Source organism: Macaca fascicularis, chromosome 18, assembly GCF_037993035.2.
Source record: "Macaca fascicularis isolate 582-1 chromosome 18, T2T-MFA8v1.1".
NCBI classification, from domain to species: Eukaryota; Metazoa; Chordata; class Mammalia; order Primates; family Cercopithecidae; genus Macaca; species Macaca fascicularis.
In genome coordinates this window covers 21,282,486-21,305,008 of record NC_088392.1, presented here as the reverse complement: position 1 = coordinate 21,305,008, position 22,523 = coordinate 21,282,486, and the positions used below count along the sequence as shown (strand labels likewise).

Below are 22,523 nucleotides of genomic sequence, written 5' to 3'. Positions count from 1 at the left end.
ACTTGCCCAGAATTCACACACCTGTTATGATGAAACAAACAGAGCAGAATTTTGGTATGAGCATGACTCTCCATTGGCATATTTGAAAAATGTTCATAATTATAAGCTTTTCATAATTATAAGCTTTTTAATTATAAGTTAATTATAAGTTTTAATTACAAATTAAAACTATCTGGGTTATTCAAGAGAAGCCTCATCCTTTTATGCAGGAAATTTGGCTGAGAGAAAAAAAAAAGGTATCTCACTTGAGTTTTGCATGAGATCAACAGGCTGCTGGTTTGAAGCTTGATTCCTTCTAACTTTCTCCCGCTTGCAAGTTAGTCTCTCTAATCTGCATTTTAACCTGCCCTCCTTTGGAAGGAATGTAGTTAAGGCTAGGGTTGTAACATGATGGATGAAAGGGAATCTCCACTGCAACTTTGGTTTTTTCAGTGTGCTTTACATGCACAGTGAAAGGAAAACATCTTGGGGCCCCCAAATCACTAACCTAAAGGTAAAAGTCAAACTGGAAACTGCTTAGGGCCAGCCTCCCTCCCATTCTATTCAAAGTCACCCCTCTGCTCACTGAGAGAAGTGCATTTCTTTTGGAGAAATATATTCAGCTTTTCACCCTCAAAATAAACTTGAATCTTTTAATGATTATAATGCTGTGAGCCCCCAAAATCTGAGACAGGTCTCAGTTAATTTAGAGAGCGTATTTTGCCAAGGTTGAGGACACGTGCCCATGACACAGCCTCAGGAGGTCCTGACGACATGTACCCAAGGTGGTCAGAGCACAGTTTGGTTTTATACATTTTAGGGAGACATGCGACATCAACCGACACATGTAAGATGAATACTGGTTCAGTCTAGAAAAGCGGGACAACTTGAAGGGGGAGGGAGCTTCCAGGTCATAGGTAGGTAAGATATATGGTTACATTCTTTTGAGTTTATGGTTAGCCTCTCCAAAGGAGGCAATCATGGGCACAGTGGCTCATGCCTGTAATCCCAGCACTTTGGGAGGCTGAGGCAGGATGAGACCAGCCTGGAAAACATGGTGAAACCCCATCTCTACTAAAAATACAAAAATCAGCCAGGCATGGTGGCACATGCCTGTAATCCCAGTTACTTGGAAGGCTGAGGCAGGAGACTCACTTGAGCTCCAGAGGCGGAGATTGCAGTGAGCTGAGATTGTGCCACTGCACTCCAGCCTGGGTGACAGAGTGAGACCCTGTCTGAAAAAAGAAATGCAGCCTGTTGATCTCATGCAAAACTCAAGTGAGATACCTTTTTGTTAAGCTGAGACTGCCTAAATATGGAAAGGATGTTAATAAATTTAAAAACCTGATAATTATCTGGGTTATTCAAGAGAAGCCTCATCCTTTTATGAAGGAAATTTGGCTAAGAAAAAAAAAGGGAAAGCTATTTGATATCTTTTTAAACATATACAGCTAAGTTGCATAGCTGTCTTGTGTCACCATTTCCCTCGGAATCTCTAAACAGAGCCAAATATGGAACCAGAACTCGGAGCAGCAGAACGATGAAAATGGCAGCAAGGCCACAGACAGTAAATTTGCACATGAAGTCTTTTCGAGGGCCCTGAGATACACTGAGCAGAGGCTCTTTGGTCAGTCAAATAAATACATTCAGAAGGAGAAACGTGCTGAAAAATAAGTTTGTAATAGAAACATTAGTAAATATGAGAAACATACCAAGCCCAGTATGTTAGGATAAAAGATGTGTAAGAGATTTTATGAGAAAGCTCATCCAATGTCCCGTTTTCTTCCCACTTTATCAGCAGGAGTCTGCCCAAAGGCAACTTGATTTCTCCTTTTTAGGAAGACAGCAGGTGCCATGGGACTACAGCTCTCCGTGAAGTGAGGAAGCTGATACTTCACCCTGTGTTCTGCTATCCTATGGCACAGCACATCTTGAAAGTAAGCTGTGAAAAGCCAGCCAGCCAGTGGCCAGCCAGGGCCCTTAACACTTTGATGGGCTCCTGCACTTACCCAGCATGATCCTGCAGCAGAGAGCAGTGCACTTTAAAGCACAGACCTGGGGAGTAAAAAGACTTTTTCCTTTTTAATAATTGGGGTAAGAAACCATTAAAGCCATTCAAGAGATTAAATCCACAGTGCAAAGATGGCTATCATGTTTGTTAGGCTGATTAGAGATAAGTACTGCAGAGTCTCCCACAGTCCAGATGATCGCCCTTGTGTCAAGCAAATGCCCTGGGCTGTAAACTAAACCTGCTTCTGTTTGCTCTGCTCTCGGTGAAGGTGGGAGTGGTCCCTGTCAGACTGTCAGACCTGGAAGGAACTCTGGCAAAGCCACATCCCTCCTCTGAGGCTTGGAGAGAGCCAGAGGGTTTCTGGAGGACCCTGCAGTGGAAGGTAGGGAGAGGGCAGGTCATCAAAAACCATGTCTCCCAGACCAGGCACGGTGGCTCACGCCTGTAATCTCAGCACTTAGGGAGGCCAAGGTGGGCAGATCATGAGGTCAAGAAATCGAGACCATCCTGGCCAACATGGTGAACCCTGTCTCTACTAAAAATACAAAAATTAGCTGAGAGTGGTGACACATGCCTGTAGTCCCAGCTACTCGGGAGGCTGAGGCAGGAGAACGGCGTGAACCCGGGAGGTGGAGGAGTTGCAGTGAGCCAAGATCTTGCCACTGGACTCCAGCCTGGAGACAGCAAGACTTCATCTTAAAAAAAAAAGACCATGTCTCCTAAGTTCCAGAACCACGTGCTACCTGCTTACATTAGATCTTCTGATTCATTCTGATAAAACTTAAGATGCTAATTTCAAGTATATCAAGTTTAAAATCTGAATGTACTGAAACAAAGACTCCCCCCTTTAGCATCTGCTAATTTCCTTAGAGAACTCTCCAATGAATAGATGAATTATGATGCCTCCCTACAATTAAATGCCATGCTGGGAAATGGCTTAGCACCCTATTTAACCATAAGCAAGTATTCCTTATCTATTAACTGGGAAAAAGAAATTGCAGAATAAACCCATTTCTATAAGTGGTAAGTCTAAGGATATCTTAGCATATGCATAGAAAGATTAGGAAAAATAAACTCCAACCCTTTGATCATCTTTACCCCGAAGGGGTGAAATTGGATGACCCTCAGTTCTAACTCGCACATTGCCATGATGTAAAACATGCAGAGAAATATTGCCATGACTAGAAACAACATAAATAAACTCTTAAAAAGAAAACTTCCAAAACAGAGTTCTTCCTTCTTGTGCCCCCTTCCCTGTAGGAACTACAGAGTGGAGCTTTCCTTTGTAAAGAAATTGTCAAATAATCCTTCTGTCTTCCTTTTTCCAAACCTAAGAATCTCCATTCTCTTGGGTAGGTCAGCTGTGATGGTAGAAAAAGTGATATATATTTTCATATACTTTCCTAGAAGAACAAAAGTGCTTTCCCCTCATCATGAAGGCAGTTTCTTTTGGGATTCAAACCCCTGAATTTTAGAACCCTAAAAAGTGTGAGTGAAACTCTCACCTGTTCAAGGCATAAGGATTTAGATATGCTCCTAGTGCTCTGAGCTTCACAAGACAAAGGCAGACATCACCTCAAAGGCACACACAGAAGCATGTGTCAAACGTGTTAGGAAAATCCAATAGTGGTCAATCTGTGCTAGCAAATGAACACAACTCCTAAGATCACACAAGTCATGCATTTTTAAAGGTTGAACAGTGTGAAGTTTTCCTTTTTTAAACAGAAAGTTGGCCAGGCACGGTGACTCACACCTGTAATCCCAGCACTTTTGGAGGCTGAGGCAGGTGGATCACCTGAGGTCAGGAGTTTGAGACCAGCCTGGCCAACATGGTGAAACCCCATTTCCACTAAAAATACAAAAAAGATTAGCCAGCAGTGGTGGCGCACACGTGTAATCCCAGCTACTCTGGAGGCTGAGGCAGGAGAATCACTTGAACCCAGGAGGCGGAGATTGCAGTGAACCAAGATTGCATCACTGTACACCAGCCTGGGTGACAGAGTGAGACTCCAACTCAAAAAAAGAAACAAAGGAAAGAAAGAAAGGGAAAAAAAAGGAAAGAAAGTCAAGGAAGGATTCACTGAAGAGGCAGGACCTGGAGATGCAGCCTGAGTAAACAAAGCCAGATGGCCAAAGGCTGCAAGCTGGGGTAGTCCACGCTGGAGCATCCCAGTCAGTACACATGAATTCCCACCTCACTCCCCACATCAGTGACCACAAAGACATGGCCTTGGCTGTGCCAAGACCTCAAACCTCCTTCCCTAGGACAGCAGGGTAGCAGCTGGACCACCAGAACTCCCAGGGCCAGTTGTCTCCAGCCTAGAGCACCCTTTTTCATTGACCTTAATGTGGTCTCTGCTGATTATAATTTACCTATATTTTACGGCCTCAAATTATACTTCTGAAACACTGAGGGTTTCTGGGAATGGACTCGCAAAGCAGTGGGGGTGGTGGAGATGCTGAGTAATGGTCAGGAGTCCACTCAGATCCTCTCACGCCTTCTCATTAAATCTCCTTTCCTACACTTTGGGAGGCCGAGGCAAGCAGATCACCTGAGGCCAGGAGTTCAAGAGCAGCCTGGCCAACATGGCAAAACCCTGTCTCTACTAAAAATACAAAAATTAACCTGGCATGGTGGCGAGTGCCTGTAATGCCAGTTACTCAGAAGGCTGAGGCACAAGAAACGCTTGAACCTGGGAGGCGGAGGTTGCAGTGAGCTGAGATTGTGCCACGGCACTCCAGCCTGGGTGACGGAGTGAGACTCTGTCTCAAAAATAAAACAAAATCTCCATTCCTAGAATATCCTCAGTAATAGGCTGCCACACTCAAACTAGCAAGCTTTGAAATATATTAAACTCAGGTCACTTATATACCACTTTGTGTCTTGCCAGCCTCAAATTCAGAGATTCTTCATTAAGAGCCTCAGGGGTACCTCTATACTCTATACACAAAATGCAGTTGCATTTCCTTTATTTCTTGCTTTATAATCATTTCCATTTCTATGATTTAGCCAGCATAATTGCTATTGTAACACTCAAAAAGACAATTACATGTACAAACTATGCATTATAGACAGACATATTTGGAGACTGCCTGGTTTAAGGCCATGTGGTAAATATGGAGCTTGAATTATAACTATCTGGTCAAACCACAGAAACCATTATTTTGTGATGCATACAGTTAACTCGAGCCCATAAAAAGCCTTGTGTTTTCTGGGGTGGAGGGTGAAGGGTTGAGAAATTCTTCCAATTATCAGGAGGACTGGAGAGTAAAGCGTACAGATAGGGTGAGGGGAGAATCTCCGACAGCATGTATATGTCCAATCATACCATGTAAAAAAATGTGTTTGATACTCACAAGGAAAGAAAAACACAGCTTGACGCTGAAAAGCTTTCATTTATAATATGCTGAGCCATGTTTATATCTTGGGAGAAGTTTCATGCAGTGCAGCAACAAAGCAAAATATTTTTTTTAATGCTCCAAAGGTCACTGAGTAGCTCCAGACACCAAGCTGAGAGCCTACAATACAAAATAAAGAGTGATGGCATTTGCACCCTGAGATTTGGAATGGCTCAGCTTGAGAAACCAAGAACTCGTCCTATCCTTGATCCACTCTCCTGTTATCCCCTCCATCACTTCCCTGACACCCTCAAACCACCCTGCACAGAATGGAGAGGGTCTAACAGATGAAGGATTGGAGACACAGGCATGGTGACAGTCACCGAGGGACCACTGAGGGACCTGGACCTGCAGCAATTGCAAAGGACACAAGAGACCCCGGCTCAGTGGCCATGGAAGAAACAAAGACCATTTACCCAGCTTCTGACAAAGAGCCAGGCTGCTCACAACCTTATGCTTCCTCCTCAAGTTTAAGGCAGAAGTTTTCAACCTACTGGAATCACATGAGGAGCTTTAGAAATTCCTGGTGCCTGGCACCCACCTCCAGAGTTTCTGGCATGACTCTGGTGTGAAAGGTGGCAAGCCAAGGTATGTGGAGCAGCCTGAATGCTGGGATTTTTAAAAAGCTCCTCGGATGATTTCTATGTGCAGTCCAGGCTAAGAATCACTGCCTAGCACCTTGCCAGGAAGGAAACAACAGAACATTCTGTTGTTATGGTGATATAGTGACGATTAGGACTGTGCTTCTCAACATTTGATGTGCATAGCAAGCACCTAGTGACCTTGTCAGAATGCAAATTGTGATTGGGTAGGTCTGGGATGAGGCCTGGGCACATGCATTTTTAACAGTGATGTCTTGCTGTGAACAGAATAGGTTCTAATCTCCCCAAATTTGGCACCATCCTGGAGAGAGGCTCTGCAGAAATGAAAGCATAGTAAAGCTTAATCCCTGTTATTTTAGATAAAGCTTAATCCCCGTTATTCTTCAATGATGTTGAACAGAATTTAATTTCATTGAATAAACTCAGGACATCGTGGACAGTGATATCCATCGAAAGCAAGGCATGTATGACAATGTGTCCCCCTTTATTAAATGGCATCAGTGTGTGCTGGGTTTTTGGAGTCGGGGGGAATGATTTTTGTGACTACTTTTGACGACTTGTCCAACTTTTGTTTTTAACTAGTGGGATGAATGTCACTGTTTCCAGCAGTCCTCCCTTCCTCTAAGTGCCTCTTTTAAATTTGCAGTTGGCAGAAAAGCAAGGTAACCACAATTGTCAGGCCTTCAAGAGCCCAGTAGTTGAGAAGAAAACAGGCTCCGGAGTCAGACTGCCTGGCTTCGAAGCCCAGCCCAGCCCTGCCATGTACCTGCATGTGACCTTGACACTATGCAAGAGCTTGCACAGTATAAAGACAAGCTGGAACAGCTTCTGACAGTGAGTCCTCACACACAGGGCAAACTGAGGCACTCATCAGACAGTATTTGATGCTTTTTTATATCCATCTTTGGTTCCTCAAAGCCTTTTGTAATATCTATTTCTTGTGATGTTTTCTTTATAATATCCATTTTGGATTCAAAGCTCCCTTGTATTGTCATCCCTTTCCTTCTCCCCTTCTTCCTTTTTCAGCTGTGTTCCAGATAGAAGTTGTTGCCAGTCACAAGTATGGGGTTACAATACAGTTTCTCTCTCCCTATGTCCACCCAACCAGGCCAGTGTGATCTGCAGAAAACCAACAATACCAAAACCAATTTTACAGAATTTTTAAAACCCTTCAAATGTTCTCAGAGATAAAAGCCTGTTGATATTATATTCTAAGTTTTTCTCATCATTCAGATTTGGCCAGAACTACACTCCAGTGCATTTTTGTTTGGGGGCAACCTTGCCTCTAAAGGGCATCATCGCCTGCTCTCATACAACCTGCAGTTGGTTCAACAAGTCTGTGGTCTAGGTGGGTTCCCAGGAAGGCAACCTCCGCTCTACCATGCAATTTCACACCACAAAAAAAGTGAGCCATTTATTTGTGGGAAAATTCCAAAATGAAGCAAGGACACATTATCAAGAGCAATCCAAATGAAAGCAAATAGGCCATAGTCACAGAAAAAGCCACAGCGTGATCTGTGCTGGCTTACAGATGCCGTCCAATCTTCGAGGAAATAGTGCTAGACAAAGGCAGAGGGTTAAAAAACTTACATTTGTCTATCTATGAACCTTTCTAAGTTTAAGCCTACCGAAGTTAAAATGGGTATGTTAAAGATGAGAAAATTTTCACAACTTCATCTCCGTAGGATCCTATTTCTGAACAGATCTGTGCCTGTGTTTTTTTCTTTACACCACATCATTTCTTTACCTTCCTAACACATCAAATGATGAATTCCAGTTTCCTAACTTTTCCCTTCCTTTGCCAAAATACCATTATCAGACTTTGTCTCTCTTGCCTCAGAATATTTCTTTTAGACTGTTCTCTCCTCCTCCACTACTGTTTTCCACAGTCATTGTTAAAGCCATCACTATTTAGGAGTCTCCATGAGCTTTGTGGAACAAAACAGCTGGTGTTAAAAGGAAGTTCAAAAATTCATAAGTTCAGGCTGGGCGTGGTGGCTCATGCCTGTAATGCCAGTACTTTGGGAGGTCGAGATGGGTGGATTACCTGAGGTCAGGAATTTGAGACCAGCCTGGCCAACATGGTGAAACCCTGTCTCTACTAAAAGTACAAAAAAATTACCCGGGCATGGTGGCACAAGCCTCTAGTCCCAGCTACTAGGCAGGAGAATCCCTTGAACTCCGGAGGTGGAGGTTGCAGTGAGCTGAGATTGCACCACTGCCCTCCAGCTTGGGCAACAGAGACTGTTTCAAAAAAAAAAAAAATTATTAAGTTTAATCACTGATATATTCTGCATAGTATACCTGTATAGTGGTATTATACATTTTTAGCCATACATGGAAAAATATAAAGTTATAACTGATTCAGAATACCCTTCAGTGAAAATGGCTTTTTTTCTAGATGTGCATTCCTCCAAATATATGCTATCATTTGATCTTTGAATGTAAAAAGTTTTCTACTATACTAATTCAAAACTAACGCTTCAGCTGGGTGCAGTGGCTCATGCCTATAATCCCAACACTTTAGGAGGCTGAGGAGTTCAAGACCAGCCTGGACAATGTAGCAAGAATCCATCTCTACACAAAATTAAATTAGCCAGGCATGGTGGTGCGCTCCTGTAGTCCCAGCTACTTAGGAGGCTGAAGCAGGATAGTTCAGCCTCGGAGACTGAGGCTGCAGTGAGATATGATCGCACCACTGTACTGCAGCCTGGGCAACAGAGTGAGATCATGTCTCAAAAAACAAAAACAGCCGGGCGCGGTGGCTCAAGCCTGTAATCCCAGCACTTTGGGAGGCCGAGGCGGGCGGATCACAAGGTCAGGAGATCGAGACCACAGTGAAACCCCGTCTCTACTAAAAATACAAAAAATTAGCCGGGCGCAGTGGCGGGCGCCTGTAGTCCCAGCTACTCAGGAGGCTGAGGCAGGAGAATGGCGGGAACCCGGGAGGCGGAGCTTGCAGTGAGCTGAGATCGCGCCACTGCACTCCAGCCTGGGCAACAGCGTGAGACTCTGTCTCAAAAAAAAAAAAAAAAAAAAAAAAAAACAAACCCTAACATGTTGAAATGTGTGGAGAGGTGACTTTCAGCCTACCAAGCATGTGATAATTGATATGCAAATCAATGAGGAAAGGTAGCAAACCAAGGTAACACTCAAGGGTTATTCTACTGGCACAGGAAGGCTTGTCATGGAAAACTGTAGAAAGGCAGCAGGCAGTGAGTGCTCAATCAACTCCTTGCAATAAAATCAGCTTCTTAGAAACTGGCAGATTATGCTCATTTCGAGTATCACTTAGGAATGATGACTTGAAAGAAGTTCCAGTTCAACAAAAACTGTGATTTCTGGAGATCAGAAAACCAAGTGACAACTAAAGATGCTTGGCCAAGAAATCCAAATGCTGTAATATAAATAAGGTGATACACAGGTAAGTGACCCAAAGATGAAGATGAGTGACTGTCTCAAAGTCACCTTGAGAATTCAGACATGTGGATGAGGTATTATGGATGGAAAGTCCCACTCCCGGTGTTTGTATTAAAGTGGATCTGCAGGAGTCAAGTTTTCTTCTGTGAGGGGCTAGGCAGTAAACATCTGGGACTTTGGGGGCCAAATTGGGATTCTGTGTGTTCTTTTGCAATGCTTTAAAACCAAAAACGACTCAAACTATTAGAGTACAAGAACAAGCCATGAGCCCTAGTTTGCCAATCCCTGCTTTATACCAAACTCCCAGGGTTAGACCCTGCCTGTTGAGAGCCCCCCTGTATCTCCCACCAGTTCTGTTTACACAGCCTCCTGTGGGGCAACCCACGGAGTTGACATCTGCCCCTGTCATTCCCAGAGGACCAAGGATGAGAAGCTTCACTGCAGATGAGGCAAACAGAATATCCCACAGGAGTGGCCAAGAAAGAAAGCTCGAGAATGGATGTGGTCCCAGTTTCTGAAGTCCTCAAGGGCATGGTAACATGATCTAGTTCTATCACAACCAATAAGGTGACAACATATTCATCCAAGCTTTCACATCGGCTCTTAGCACACATGGATCATACCTTACAGCTAGAAAGATGTGACATTTTGCTTAATGAGGATTAAGTGTGGAGGCATCACCACCACCCCATTCTCTACAGGTGTTTCAAGCTGGAAACTAACTGTTCAAGAAGTGTCACATCCTTATATGATGACAAATCTATAATGCATTATGTGGAGAGTCAAGCAATGTTGGAAGGGCGTGCCTTCTTTAAAATTCTGCTTAGTCCCCGTCGGAAAACATGAGGCTGGCCTAGGTCAGCTGGGCTTGGGGTATTTGTCCCTAAGTCAGGCAACTCTGATGCTGCCATCCACATCACAGGTCACATGACAAAATAACTCACCTCCTCTTTGTAATGCTTTCACATTCCAATAATTCTTGGAAGAAACTTGTGGTACATGTTAAGTTCTTGCCAGCGCCTCTGCAGAAAACCTTCTGTTACCACCGTCCCTGGGTTTTCCTGACTCTGCTTGAAGCTGTGGGATTTCTGTTGCTGAAAGGACGCAGCTGGGCTACCGGAAATTAAGATCTTAACCCCCAACATGACATTAATCAAATGTATGTCCAAAACAAGTATCTTTAAAAGGTCCCAAAGGAAATCTTTGGGTCAAAATTCCTTTACTGAAAGATAAAGGGAACTAAAATTCCATGAGGACAGATAATTTTTGCTGCTGTTGTGGGTTTGTCCAATTTTAAGATATACTCTAAGTGTCTAGAATGGTGCCTGGCAGATTGTAAGCACCCAACAAGTATTCATTGACTAAGTAAATGAAGATTGTTCGTAAGATTAAAATTAGTCAATAGCTTCGCAGAAAAAAAGGACCTCACTTGGCAGAAGAGGAACTGCAGATGTTATAGCTGTTTACTTTTTCATCCCGCAAATAAAAGCAATAATCTAAAACAGAATGTGATCTTTGTTCTTTAGATACTCAACAATGCCCCAAATGCCAGCAGACCCTCTAAGCTCACAAAAGCAGCTCCGGTCCTGCTGAGCAGGAGAACAGCAGGGTTTGGAAAGCTGCTGAGTGAAATGCAAGCCTTCTCCTGAGAAGACAGAATATCTAGAATCAAGAAGGAGGCGTTTGGCTTTTCCGGGTGCACCCACCCCAGCTTCACTTACAAAGGATGAAGTTAACCATAGGAAGTCAGGCAGCAACCAGAGTCGCAACTGGATCTGATCTCAAAGGACACATCAGTGAAAGAGCAGCCTTTTGTGGTTACTGAGTTAAAATTGTTTCCAATTACTCTGCATTGTTTCTCTGAGAGTGAGTGAGAAGTGATACAGAATCTTCCCTCCCTCCTTCCCTCTAACACCTGTTCTTGTGGGAAGGCGGGGGACCCCCTTTAAAACCTTGATCCTCTACTCCAAAGCCAGTGTCTGTGACACAATTAACACATGGGCAGGAACCCACACGTCCTCATCAGGTGTTATTTAAGATAGCAAGTTCAAGGAGTTAGCGATAGCTGCCAGAATCTAGCACCTGCTACACATTTAGCAATTAAAGTTAAGCAGGTCTAACTGGGAACCAATGAAAACAATGGCAGCATCTCAGAGGTACAGTTAATCTCTGGTTTTTAGAACAGACTTCCTAGCTCAGATTTTAAATAAAGCACATTTGGAAAGGAAGAGAAGTTTTTTGAAGGCCTAACAGATTTCAGTTCAATCTTATTGTTGACTTTTAACATAGTCATTCTGTCATTCAACAAATATGTATAGAACAGCCTCTCTGTCCAGACACAGAGCTAGCCTCTGAGAATATAGTCATGAATGAGAACAGATGGCCCAGAGGGTTGACAGCCCATGCTAGAGATGGCCTAACACAGGAGAGGAGAAGGCCGCCTTCGGCATGCAAGGTGTGTGATTCAGGTCATTCTGCACAAAACCACCACCACCTAGCCCCTGCTCTCTTCTTCACAAGTTTGTTGGTTTTGAGACAGAGTCTCGCTCTGTTGCCCAGGCTGGAGTGCAGTGGTGTGATCTTGGCTCACCACAACCTCCGCTTCCCAGGTTCAAGTGATTCTCCTGCCTCAGCCTCCTGAGTAGCTGAGACTACAGGCGCGTGCCACCATGCCCGGCTAATTTTTATATTTTTAGTAGAGACGGGGTTTCACCATGTTGTCAGGCTGGTCTCAAACTCCTGACCTCCTGATCCGCCCGCCTTGGCCTCCCAAAGTGCTGGGATTACAGGCGTGAGCCACCGCGCCTGGCTAGAGTTCTTCACAATTTTCCTATCATTTCCTCCCTGAACTACGTGCCCTGAATGAGCCAACTCTTCACAGAGCTGCCCTCAGTACCTGGCCTTAGCTATGCCAGCCAGAGGACAGGGAAGCAAGCAGAGGAGAGAGAAATCAGAATGGGCCTGGGGCTGATGATCCGATTTCTAGTCTTCTTTCTGCCAGTAAGACCCTTCAAAATCCTGGACAAGGGATGAAAGTGGTGTAACTTCAAGTTCTAGTTCAGGCTGTGCCTTCTACTGGCTCTTATGGCCATGAGTAGAGTAGCTTGGCTAGTCAGGGAGGTAGCAGGAAACAACAATACTCTAATTTTCCCAGGGCACTAGGTTTCTGGGCTCTCCTACATTTCAAAATAGCATCTGGAAACGAGTGAAGTTTCTGGCTGTGGTCTCAAATTGCTCTTTCAAAAAGATAAAGTTCATAAGACTCACAAAATTCAACAAACATCCATTGAGTATCTAAAACATTCAACATGCAGACTTGGCAAGATGTAGTGATGACGATGGGAGGTATTACTAACATAGCACTTCCTATGTGTCTTGAATTTTTCAAAGCACTTTATATATATTAAGCACAATCCTCACAGCGGCCCTATAATTTAAGTACCAATTGGATGTTCATTTTACAGAGGAGAAAATTAAAAGCACAGAGATTAAAACTGTTCAAGGTCACAAAACCACCAAGTAGTAGAGCTGGGATTCAAACTGCAGCAAAGAGTTTATATTATTTTATGTGTTTTGACGTTATCGAACCCCCGCCCCCCATGGGAACTTGGTGACTTGCCAGAGAAGTGCACTATACACTCTTTCCTCAAATGTGTCCTTACCTAGAGCCCAATGCTATCAATCTGGTAGTACTACTCTAATTAAAAGGACCTTGCTCTTCAAAGTACTCCAAGTAAACACATTTGCAGAAATATCACATTAATTTTCACATTCTCACAAGACTTGGCAACATAGTTGCATTACCTCAAAGAAAGGTCATCGTTTTACATCCCCCATGTCACTATTTCCCATGAGAACATGGGAAATTAGGCAAGAACACCGTCTAATGAGACAGCACTAGCTGGACAGATGAATACCAGCAGGGCAGAGGGGCACCCGGGGCATCCATACCACTCAGCCTCCACGTGGAGCTCCATGAACCCAAAGTCAAAAATCACAGCTAGTTTTTAAAAAGTATTTAACACACAGTTAAAGAACCATTTCGTCAAGCCAACACACACACACACACACACACCCCCACCCACGAAGCCATACCTATCTCACCTTGTTTTCTGTGAAGGTGATGGCAGTCTGTTGGAGTGAGCATCCCTCAAAGGTCTACAATGTGGCCAAGGACACATTGTTCTTTTTTTAAATAACCGTTCCAAATATCGTGAGATGCACTGTTACACGAAGTCCCTTGCCTTCCTAAAAGCCACCCTACTTCTAAGAAGAAGGGCTCAGTCCTCTCCGGAGTCCACACAGGGGAGGTGATAGCATTGCTTTCATGTAAATCATGTAACGCAAAAATTTTTAAATCTTCATCTTAAAAGTATTTTATTTTGACCAGCCTTCATGGCCCCCCTTTTTTGTCCCCCAACTTGAGACGTATGAAGGCTTTTGGTCTCCCTGAGAGTGGGTGGAGGCAGCCAGGGCTTAACTGTACACTGACTTGAGACCACTTGAATGAAAGTATACACTTTTAAAAAGGTGGGGGAAACCATTTTGAAGAACATGGTTAAATCTTCTTTTGCCCAAAAGCCATTTCTAGCTGCTTGTCTCTCTTCCCCATTACTAGTACAGCATATGAACTACATGACTTTGAACTCAATCATACACCATTGCTTATTGGTCACAGTTTCAAAGACCTTGATATAAAATCAAGTCTGCAAACTGAGGCCAGAGATTGTATTTTATCATTTTATATTCAAACATTTCCTAGGACTATTCTGAGCTTGAAATCAATGCACGATAGATTATTAATTAAGAAGTCAAGGGTTGATTAGGATGTTTATTCCACAGCCTCAATGAAAACTGGGTTTCATTAGTGTTTCCTACACACACGCATGTTTCTTTAAGGAAAGCTTTTTTTTTTTTTTTTTTTTTTGAGACAGAGTCTCACTCTGTCACCAGGCTGGAGTGCAGTGGTGAGATCTCGGTGCCCTGCAACCTCCACCTCCTGGATTCAAACGATTCTCCTGCCTCAGCCTCCGAAGTAGCTGGGACTACAGACACGCACCACCACACCCAGCTAATATCTGTATTTTTAGTAGAGACAGGGTTTCATCATGTTAGCCAGAATGGTCTCAATCTCTTGACCTCGTGATCCACCCGCCTTGGCCTCCCAAAGTGCTGGGATTACAGGCATGAGCCACCGCACCCAGACAGGAACTTTTTATTGATATCACCCAATAAAGGAAAGGTAAAATCTTTTGTTCAAGCTACATGGTTTGGGAAAGGGGGGAAAAGAACTTGTGGGCAAAACTTTGATACCCACAAGACGGGTAATGCTGTAATAACTTTATATGCTTAGTTTGGCTATCAGTTCAGTTCAGCTACATCACCCAACTCTGATATCTTAACTACGGGTAAGAATATTCCCTGTGTCACATTATAATGCTGAGCAAATACATAAACTCACTAAGCTGTCACTGGCAATCATTGGAGAAGTGCTTAATAAATATTGGGTACTTGGCACAATACACAATGAGGATAGACAGTCCATGGAGACAGTGACCCTGTGACTAAGATAAAATCCTACAAGGAAAGAGTTATGTATGTATGCACGAATTTTGTCTATAATATAAGCTCAATTGTCTAAGACAGACTGCAAGGGCAATGGTAATTCAGAAAGCCTGGATGTGATCCTGGTGGATGCCAGTGTTTTCTATGAAACTGTCTTTGAAATTTACAGCCATCTGGGTTTATAGTCTTCTTACTTATATCCCAGAATCTGGAACATCCCATAGGCACCTCTGGGATGATGAAAGGGCTCATGCATTGAAGTCAGACAACCCTGAGTTTGAATCCTGGCTCTCACATATAGTTTTGTGACCTTGGGCACATCATTAATATTTAATCCCTCTGAGGTTTGCTTCACTTTTTGGTAAAGCTCAGATAATACAAATGCTACAAAGTTGGCTGTACGTGAGATGGCTGTATGTGAAGTGCATAAAATAGTGAAATACACTGTTGAATCCTCAAGTTGTCACTCCCATTTAATATCTAATAAAAAATGCTAGAAGTGGACAGGTGTTGCTTACATGAAGCTATGTAAAACATAAGTAGGGTAAGGAGGTAGTTTCAGGACAAAGGATATTCAGAGTCCATTTTTTCTTCTCCAAATCATTTAGTTTACCATAACTTTTGGGTATAATGGCAGATCAGATTTATCACTCACTCTATCATACTTATTTTAGTATTAAACCTATCTCTCATATCAATGATTTAAGAGATGAGGTCTTGGCTGGGAGTGGTGACTCATGCCTGTAATCCCAGCATTTTGGGAGGCCAAGGCGGGCAGGTCACTTGGGGTCAGGAGTTTGAGACCAGCCTGGCAAAATGTGGTAAAACCTCATCACTACTAAAAATACAAAAATTAGCCGGACATGGTGGCAGATGCCTATAATCTCAGCTACTCGGGAGGCTAAGCCAGGAGAATCACTCAAACCCAGGAGGCAGAGGTTGCAGTGAGCCGAGATCACATGCCATCACACTCCAGCCTGGGCAATAAGAGCGAGACTTCATCTCAAAAAGTCTCACTCTGCTATACAAGCTGGAGCGAGAATGCAGTGGCATGACACGTTAGTAACTTTTTTTTTTTTTTTTTTTTTTAAGGAATCTTGCTCTGTCACCAGGCTGGAGTCCAGTGGCATGATCTCAGCTCACTGCAACCTCTGCCTCCTGGGTTCAAGTGATTCTCCTGCTTCAGCCTCCCGAGCAGCTGGGACTACAGGTGTGCGCCAGCACCCCCAGCTAATTTTTGTATTTTTAGTAGTGATGGGGTTTCACCATGTTGTCCAGGATGGTCTCCATCTCTTGACCTTGAGATCCACCAGCCTCGGCCTCCCAAAGTGCTGGGATTACAGGCATGAGCCACCGCACCTGGCCTAGTAACTTTTTAAAAGTCATTTTTAAACACACTTCAAGTTCAGAATTGGCTTCCAGAGTTCCTTCACTTGTGCTGAAAACCATTCACCAAAAGCCACCTGGTAAAGAGAATGCTATAAAGTCAAAGAACATTCCATCAGTAATGCTGCATTACTTACGGCTCAATTCAAAGTAACTTTTAAAGGCTGGCTTCCTGGAAGGCTGGTTCTTTATCTCACTTTAGTTTAACAAGGTAGGACAGCTACCTGGTCATCTGCAAAGGCCTCCATGCTCCTTTCAGGATCTGTCTAAATGGGTCTGCATGTATCCTGGGGATGAGGACACTGGTTTCTTACAACAGTGCTTCAAGATTGTATGCATCTCTCATTAAGACAGATTCTGATTCAAGAGATCTGGGGGCAGAGGCCTGGGATTCTAACAAGCTCCCAGATCATGCTGTGCAGCTGGTTTCCAGATGATACTTGACGTAGCAAGGGTCTACAGGGTTAGGACAATCAAGTCACAAACTAAGGAAAACAGTATCCTCTATTCTTGGGGTTCAAGATGAGATTATAGAAACAGGGTAAGACTAATGGAATACAGAGAACGCTTGACTTCCATAGAGAAAATAGATCTAAAAACAAAATCTAAGATCTTTTCATATACACAAGGATCAGCACCACTTTCAAGCTGAAAGCATCCTTTCCCATTCCTTTAAACAAAGTTCTTTCTTCTCCTTGATATAAAACATCATTTTTGCTAGATCTCATAGCAGTTTGAGTAGCTGTTAGTGAAAACACACGCCAAGGTGCTGCTAGTGTCTCCTGTTGAAAGAGTATAAAAGAAACACCACACTGCTTTAAAAAGTCTGGAAAAGACGACAGTCATGGCATTAACAAACAGAATAATCGGGCACCAAATGGTTTCTGAAAATCTAACATGCATTCTGTAACTGTCACTGATTTATGTGAAGTCTGACCTTCAGGGACTAAACGAATGAGCAAACCATCTCACTGTCATTTCCCATGTTAAATTCGAGGCTTTATACCGTGCTGATAGGAAAACAATGTGTCCCAAGAAACACTGTGGTCATGTGGATGAAAGACAGGGCTGGAACCAGGCAAGCAATCCTGCTGCCAGCACCACCAGGTCACTTCAGGAGCTCGGTGACCTTGCTCACCCAGTTAGCCTCTTGAAGACTTAACCTGCCAATTGAACATACTCCTTTCTCCTCTACTACCTCTCTTTTTGTTCAGCGTTCACCCCCCCCACATGCCAAGAGTCACTCCTAAGGGCAAGGAGTGACTGTTGATTTGCCTGATTGTTGTCCCTCCACTGCCAACAACAGATTTAAGAGCAGAAGTACGCGATGTAACTGATGGTGCTTTTGCACCCATAAACTGACAGCCCTGGAATCACTTATGTCTGAACCTTTGGGTATAGGAAATGCTCTCAGCTGCAGGAAACGCTATGATTGATTCATAGGCAACAACCTTATGAGGAATAAAACATTGTTTTCTTTCAAGTTCGTTTCTAGGGACTGCTGCGTTACCGTGTACTACTCAGTATTTATCCCGGCAACCCGAACAGAGTATATGAGTCTCAGAGACAGTCAGGTGTGGGCATATGATCACAGTACCTTGCACAGCGCCTCTAAAAAGCAGATATCCAATAAACGCTTATGGGTGCATGCTCCTCTATCCAGTGAGAGCACTGGAACAGAAGCCAAGAATTCAATGGTGAAAAACCAAAATCAACCCTCATCTCCAAAAGGCTGCAAGCAGAACAGTGGTTCTCTCCTTTGGGAGATAAGAACCACCTGGGGATCATTTTATAACTACCGATTCCCTAGCCCCATCCACGCTTAGTTTTAACAAGCACCCGAGGTCACTCATTTAACAAATACCCAGGTGGATCTGTGGCCCACATTCTTAGAAATACTTTTTTCCTCTGCCCCAACAATCTTTTTGTTTTCACTCAACACAACCACTCACAATCCTCCTCCTACATTTTTGTCCAGAGGCCAAAAGTCACACGCTGCCCCAACAGAAGGTCAGAAGACAGCCAAGTGCCAAGAATTGCCTTGTTGACTTTGTGTTTTCAAAACAAAACACGAATACAAAAGCCATCATCCGTGTTTGCTATGCCCCACTGTTTACACCCAAAATCCAATCCAATCTCCTTCACAGACTTGTAGCCGCCTCTTCTCCAACTTTCGCCACGCAAGTATTTCAGGGAGCGGCAAACATCCTCAGGATCTCAGGGCACACACCCCAGATGCAAACTCAGTTGCCCAGTGTTGCTCTGACTCCTATCCAACCAACACTCAAAGATTCGCACCGCGCGGCACGCACCCAGCACGTTCCAGTGTAAACGCTGCTCGGGTCCCAAGCGCGTCTCCAAACCCCTCCTTTACGGCGCCGCCTCCCCAGTAAGCCCCGGTGCGCAGTGGCGAACAGTCCGCAGAGCCCCCAGGATTACCTGTAGCATGTGGTGAGCTCGCCTGTAGGCTTCAGACACGGGTATTTAGTCGTCGCGATTTTACTCTCTGAGCAGATTTCTCTACGAAAAAGTGCAGAGGAAACGTTTGATTCTCAGCGAGAGAGCGGAGGCGGGCAGTGCGCGCTGGGGAGTCCCTGGCGCGTGGGGGATGGCCGGGCTCCGCGTCCCGGCGCGCTGGGCAGCGGCTGGTCCCCAAACGCGTACGCGGAGCAGACTCCGGGCACAGGGACGAGCCAGGCGAGGGTCACGAGGGAGCGAATCAGTTTCAGGAGAAAGGAAGCGGGGTTCACGAGCTGTGCCCGCCGGTGTGGTACCCGGGGGAGGCAGGAACGCTAGACGGAGGGTATCCCAGACGCGACCCACGGATGGCAGGGCGCATAGGCTGATACCCGGGAGCTAAGGGAAGTGTAGCCCAGGACAGCTGAGCACTCTCCTTACGGCCAGAGGAGTGAGGGCGTGCGGATCGCTGCGGGAGTGGGCGCCGAGGAGGACCGCCGGCACCCTGGCGAGCCGGACGCGCATCCAGCAGGAGCTCGCCCTCCGCTGGGGCTTGCAGCGCTTACCTGTCGCCGTCCTCCGGCTCCTCTCTGTAGGTCCACGTGTGTCCCAGCGCCAGGAGCAGCAGCAGCGGACCCAGGCTCCTGCCCAGCTGGCCCCTGGCAGCTCCTCCCCGGCTCGGAGGCGGCGGCACCATCAGGGAAGCTCCCGGCTTCTTCCCAGAGCCGAGCTCTGTCCCGGCCCCGCGTCCTGCTCCTCCGCGGCCGCCGCCTTCCCTCTTCCCGGCAGGGGGCGCCGGAGAGCAGGGGCGTTTGCACCACCTGCACGGGGAGCAGAGATCCGGAATATTATGTGGCTGGGGAGAAAATAAGGCTAGGAGTTGGGGTGCCAGCAGAGAGGCAGGTAAAGGGGGTACCTGCGGTGTCCGGCCGGCACGAGGGCCCTGAGGTCCAAGTTGTCTCGTCGGGACGTTCACGCCGGATTGACAGACTTGCCGGACTCGGCTTGGGGCTGCGTCCTCGACTCTTCCCTATCCCTCCTCTGGGAGAACCGCGCAGGGTGGGGAAAGCGGGCGGTTGTTTGCATTTTGCACCAGGGTCGAACGACCGGGAGGAGGAGGAGCTGATTCTCCACTGAGGAGAAGAGGGAGGGGGAGGAGAGGGGTTAATAAGCTTCCTTCCTGTTGTCCATGGGTGTCTAAAGCCCAGGGTCAGGCCAGTGTTCACCTTTCCTCCTTGAAGACCTACCCTGCGCTTTTCAACTATCTTAGTCTTCTTTTCTTTTAGATTATGTGAGGAAGGGGGAGTTGAAAGGCAAACGGGCCTCTCAAATTGTTCAAACCTGAAATAGCGGTATTTATATAGTATAATCACTCTTCCTTAAAACCTTTAGAAGAAATTTCTCCGGTTGTTTCATTGGTCAATAAACTATGCTCTGTCTTCTTCATAACTCGAGTTCGGAACAAGTAAGGAGGTCTTTCTGGGAGCCTTACATCTTCCCCTCAGCGGCGTTAATACTGTTTCCATGCCGAGCACATCACAGCTGGAAACGCTCCCTCCCCCATCAAATGAGACGCGTGGGGGCAAATGAATTACAGGTGCTGCTACCTGCTAGCGTATGCAGCCGCGTTTATAGGTAACAAGAAAACGGAGGAGGGGAGCCCTAAACTGGCTTCCTTGACGGTGACCCTAGTTGTAATTCGCGTGTCAGCAACTTAACACTTTGTTGCTCTTTAGGAGTTTTCTCAGCCCTTTCAAGAGAAACTGGGGACGTGGATGTGGCCCAGAAATAAGTTGGAAAAGGAAAAGTTCTAATGCCTAAGCTCTAAAATATGCATGGTTCTGCATCTCACAGCACTACGAAGTGAGGTGAAAAGGTGGCTTGTTGACAAGTGACCGGTGTGTAAGTTGGTTAGGTAAGCACGTGTTTTGATAAACAGAATATCCTGGTCAACTGAGAATTACCACACATATCACATACACATTTATTTATTTTTATTTTTATTTTTATTTTGAGATGGAGTCTCGCTCTGCCACCCAGGCTGGAGTGCAGTGTCTCAATCTTGGCTCACTGCCACCTCTGCCTCCCGGGTTAAAGAGATTCTCCTCCCTCAGCCTCCCAAGTAGCAGGGATTACAGACGCATGCTACCACAGCCGGCTCATTTTTGTATTTTCAGTAGAGACAGAGTTTCACCATGTTGGCCAGGGTGGTCTTAAACTCCTGGCCTCAAGTGATCTGCCCAACTCAGCCTCCCAAAGTGCTGGGATTACAGGCATGAGCCATAGCAGCCAGCCCACATTGATATATTTGATAGCAATGACATTCTTATTCTTCTGTAGAATGCTATGTCTTTTCCTAAGATTTTTCATATTCCAGATTTTATTTGGTTCCCACAATATCCCTTCAATCTAAGCATTTGATTTCTTAGTTCGGTGAGGTGCGTTTTTGTTGGTTTATTTTACAAAACTTACATATTCGGAAGACCACCCACTTGATTTTAAAATATGACACTGCTACTTAACACAAATAAGTTAATTTTTATTTGATAATTCAGAAGACATTTCAGAATGTTGCAAAACTGGAGAGTGATCATCATGAGGTCAGAAAAAAAAAAACTTACCATGAGGTCAGAAAAAACTGGATTCAAATTCAGGCTGTGTGGTTTCCTAGAGGAGTGATCTGAAGCAAGTTACTTAACCTTCTGACACTCCGTTTTCTCATCTGTAAAATGGGGAAATATCTCTCATCAATTTTTACGAGTATTAAATGAAGTAATGACTACATTACTATATAAATCTATAGCATTTTGTTTATCATGCCTGGCATATATTGAGTGCCCAGTAAACATTATTACTTGTAACATAATTATTGTATTGCACACAACTTTAAGTTTTTGCCTTCTAGCTTTCTAGCTTTTCACTTCCTAGATATATAGGAATCCATTTGATAACAGTTGTTTGGGTTCCTAAAGAGAGACCTCACTAAGCACATGAGAAAGCCTTTCTGGGGTTTATGATAATTGTATCTCTTCAGATTGTGACCAAAAACTGTTAGATTTCCATCTTGGGAGGGAGACGCCATCTTGTAGGAGGTTCCATTTTTAATTCTTTACCAATTACTGTATTTTGACAACTTGCTGTCTTTTGTCTCATCTTTACTCATTTTATTCTTCTACTGTTGCATTGTGGATTTTAGTTCTACAGTAATAGAGCATGGTGTAGAAGATTAATTATCAGTTTCATTAAACAGTTACTAGGCTACAAGTGTAGACCTGCAGCATTTCAGGGAAAGTGATTCAGGCTGCAAAATAGCAGCAAAACCATTATACACAGCTGTGTGGCAGAAGATTGGCATCAGAGCCTACTTTGCCGCCTTTTTATCTTCAGCTCCTGGTGCTAAGCGCCTATGAGAATGAGGGGTTAGAGAAGGTGCTGGGGCCCAGCAAACAGCTCAGGTTTGCACAGGTAGGAAATCCCAACGGTGGGTGGTCAGAGCATTTCATACATTTCTGCAAGGGGTGAGCTGGAGCTGAAACCTTCTGAAAAAACTTTGTCTAGAGGCCTGTAATTTCAACCTACTGGCAGCTACTGACAGCATGGGGTGCATGGAGGGGTTGCTGGTCCGGGGAGCACTGCCAAGCTGGAAAGAGCTATGGATGGCCATATATGGATACTTGCCCCCGAGAAACTAAATACTCCTGTAG

General features: G+C 44.7%; 1 protein-coding gene and 1 long non-coding RNA gene across 6 annotated transcripts in view; both read right to left on the bottom strand.

The window, feature by feature from the left end:
- CCBE1 (collagen and calcium binding EGF domains 1) overlaps nucleotides 1-19,880 on the bottom strand; it is a 287,475-nt gene extending 267,595 nt beyond the window's left edge. For all 5 annotated transcript variants that reach the window (XM_045378106.3, XM_065533689.1, XM_074022617.1 and 2 more), the window contains exons 1-3: nucleotides 19,736-19,880; nucleotides 19,386-19,640; nucleotides 18,802-18,882 (exon numbers count right to left, since the gene is read on the bottom strand). In XM_045378106.3, the coding sequence (XP_045234041.2) occupies nucleotides 18,802-18,882; nucleotides 19,386-19,516 (212 nt within the window). In that variant the 5' untranslated portion in view covers nucleotides 19,517-19,640; nucleotides 19,736-19,880. The remainder of the gene's footprint in view (nucleotides 1-18,801; nucleotides 18,883-19,385; nucleotides 19,641-19,735) is intronic.
- A 1,560-nt stretch (nucleotides 19,881-21,440) lies between these two features.
- Nucleotides 21,441-22,523, bottom strand: part of LOC135968310 (uncharacterized) — a 101,669-nt gene continuing 100,586 nt past the window's right edge. Inside the window, exon 3 of the long non-coding RNA XR_010582974.2 lies at nucleotides 21,441-21,541. This is a non-coding gene — a long non-coding RNA (uncharacterized lncRNA). The remainder of the gene's footprint in view (nucleotides 21,542-22,523) is intronic.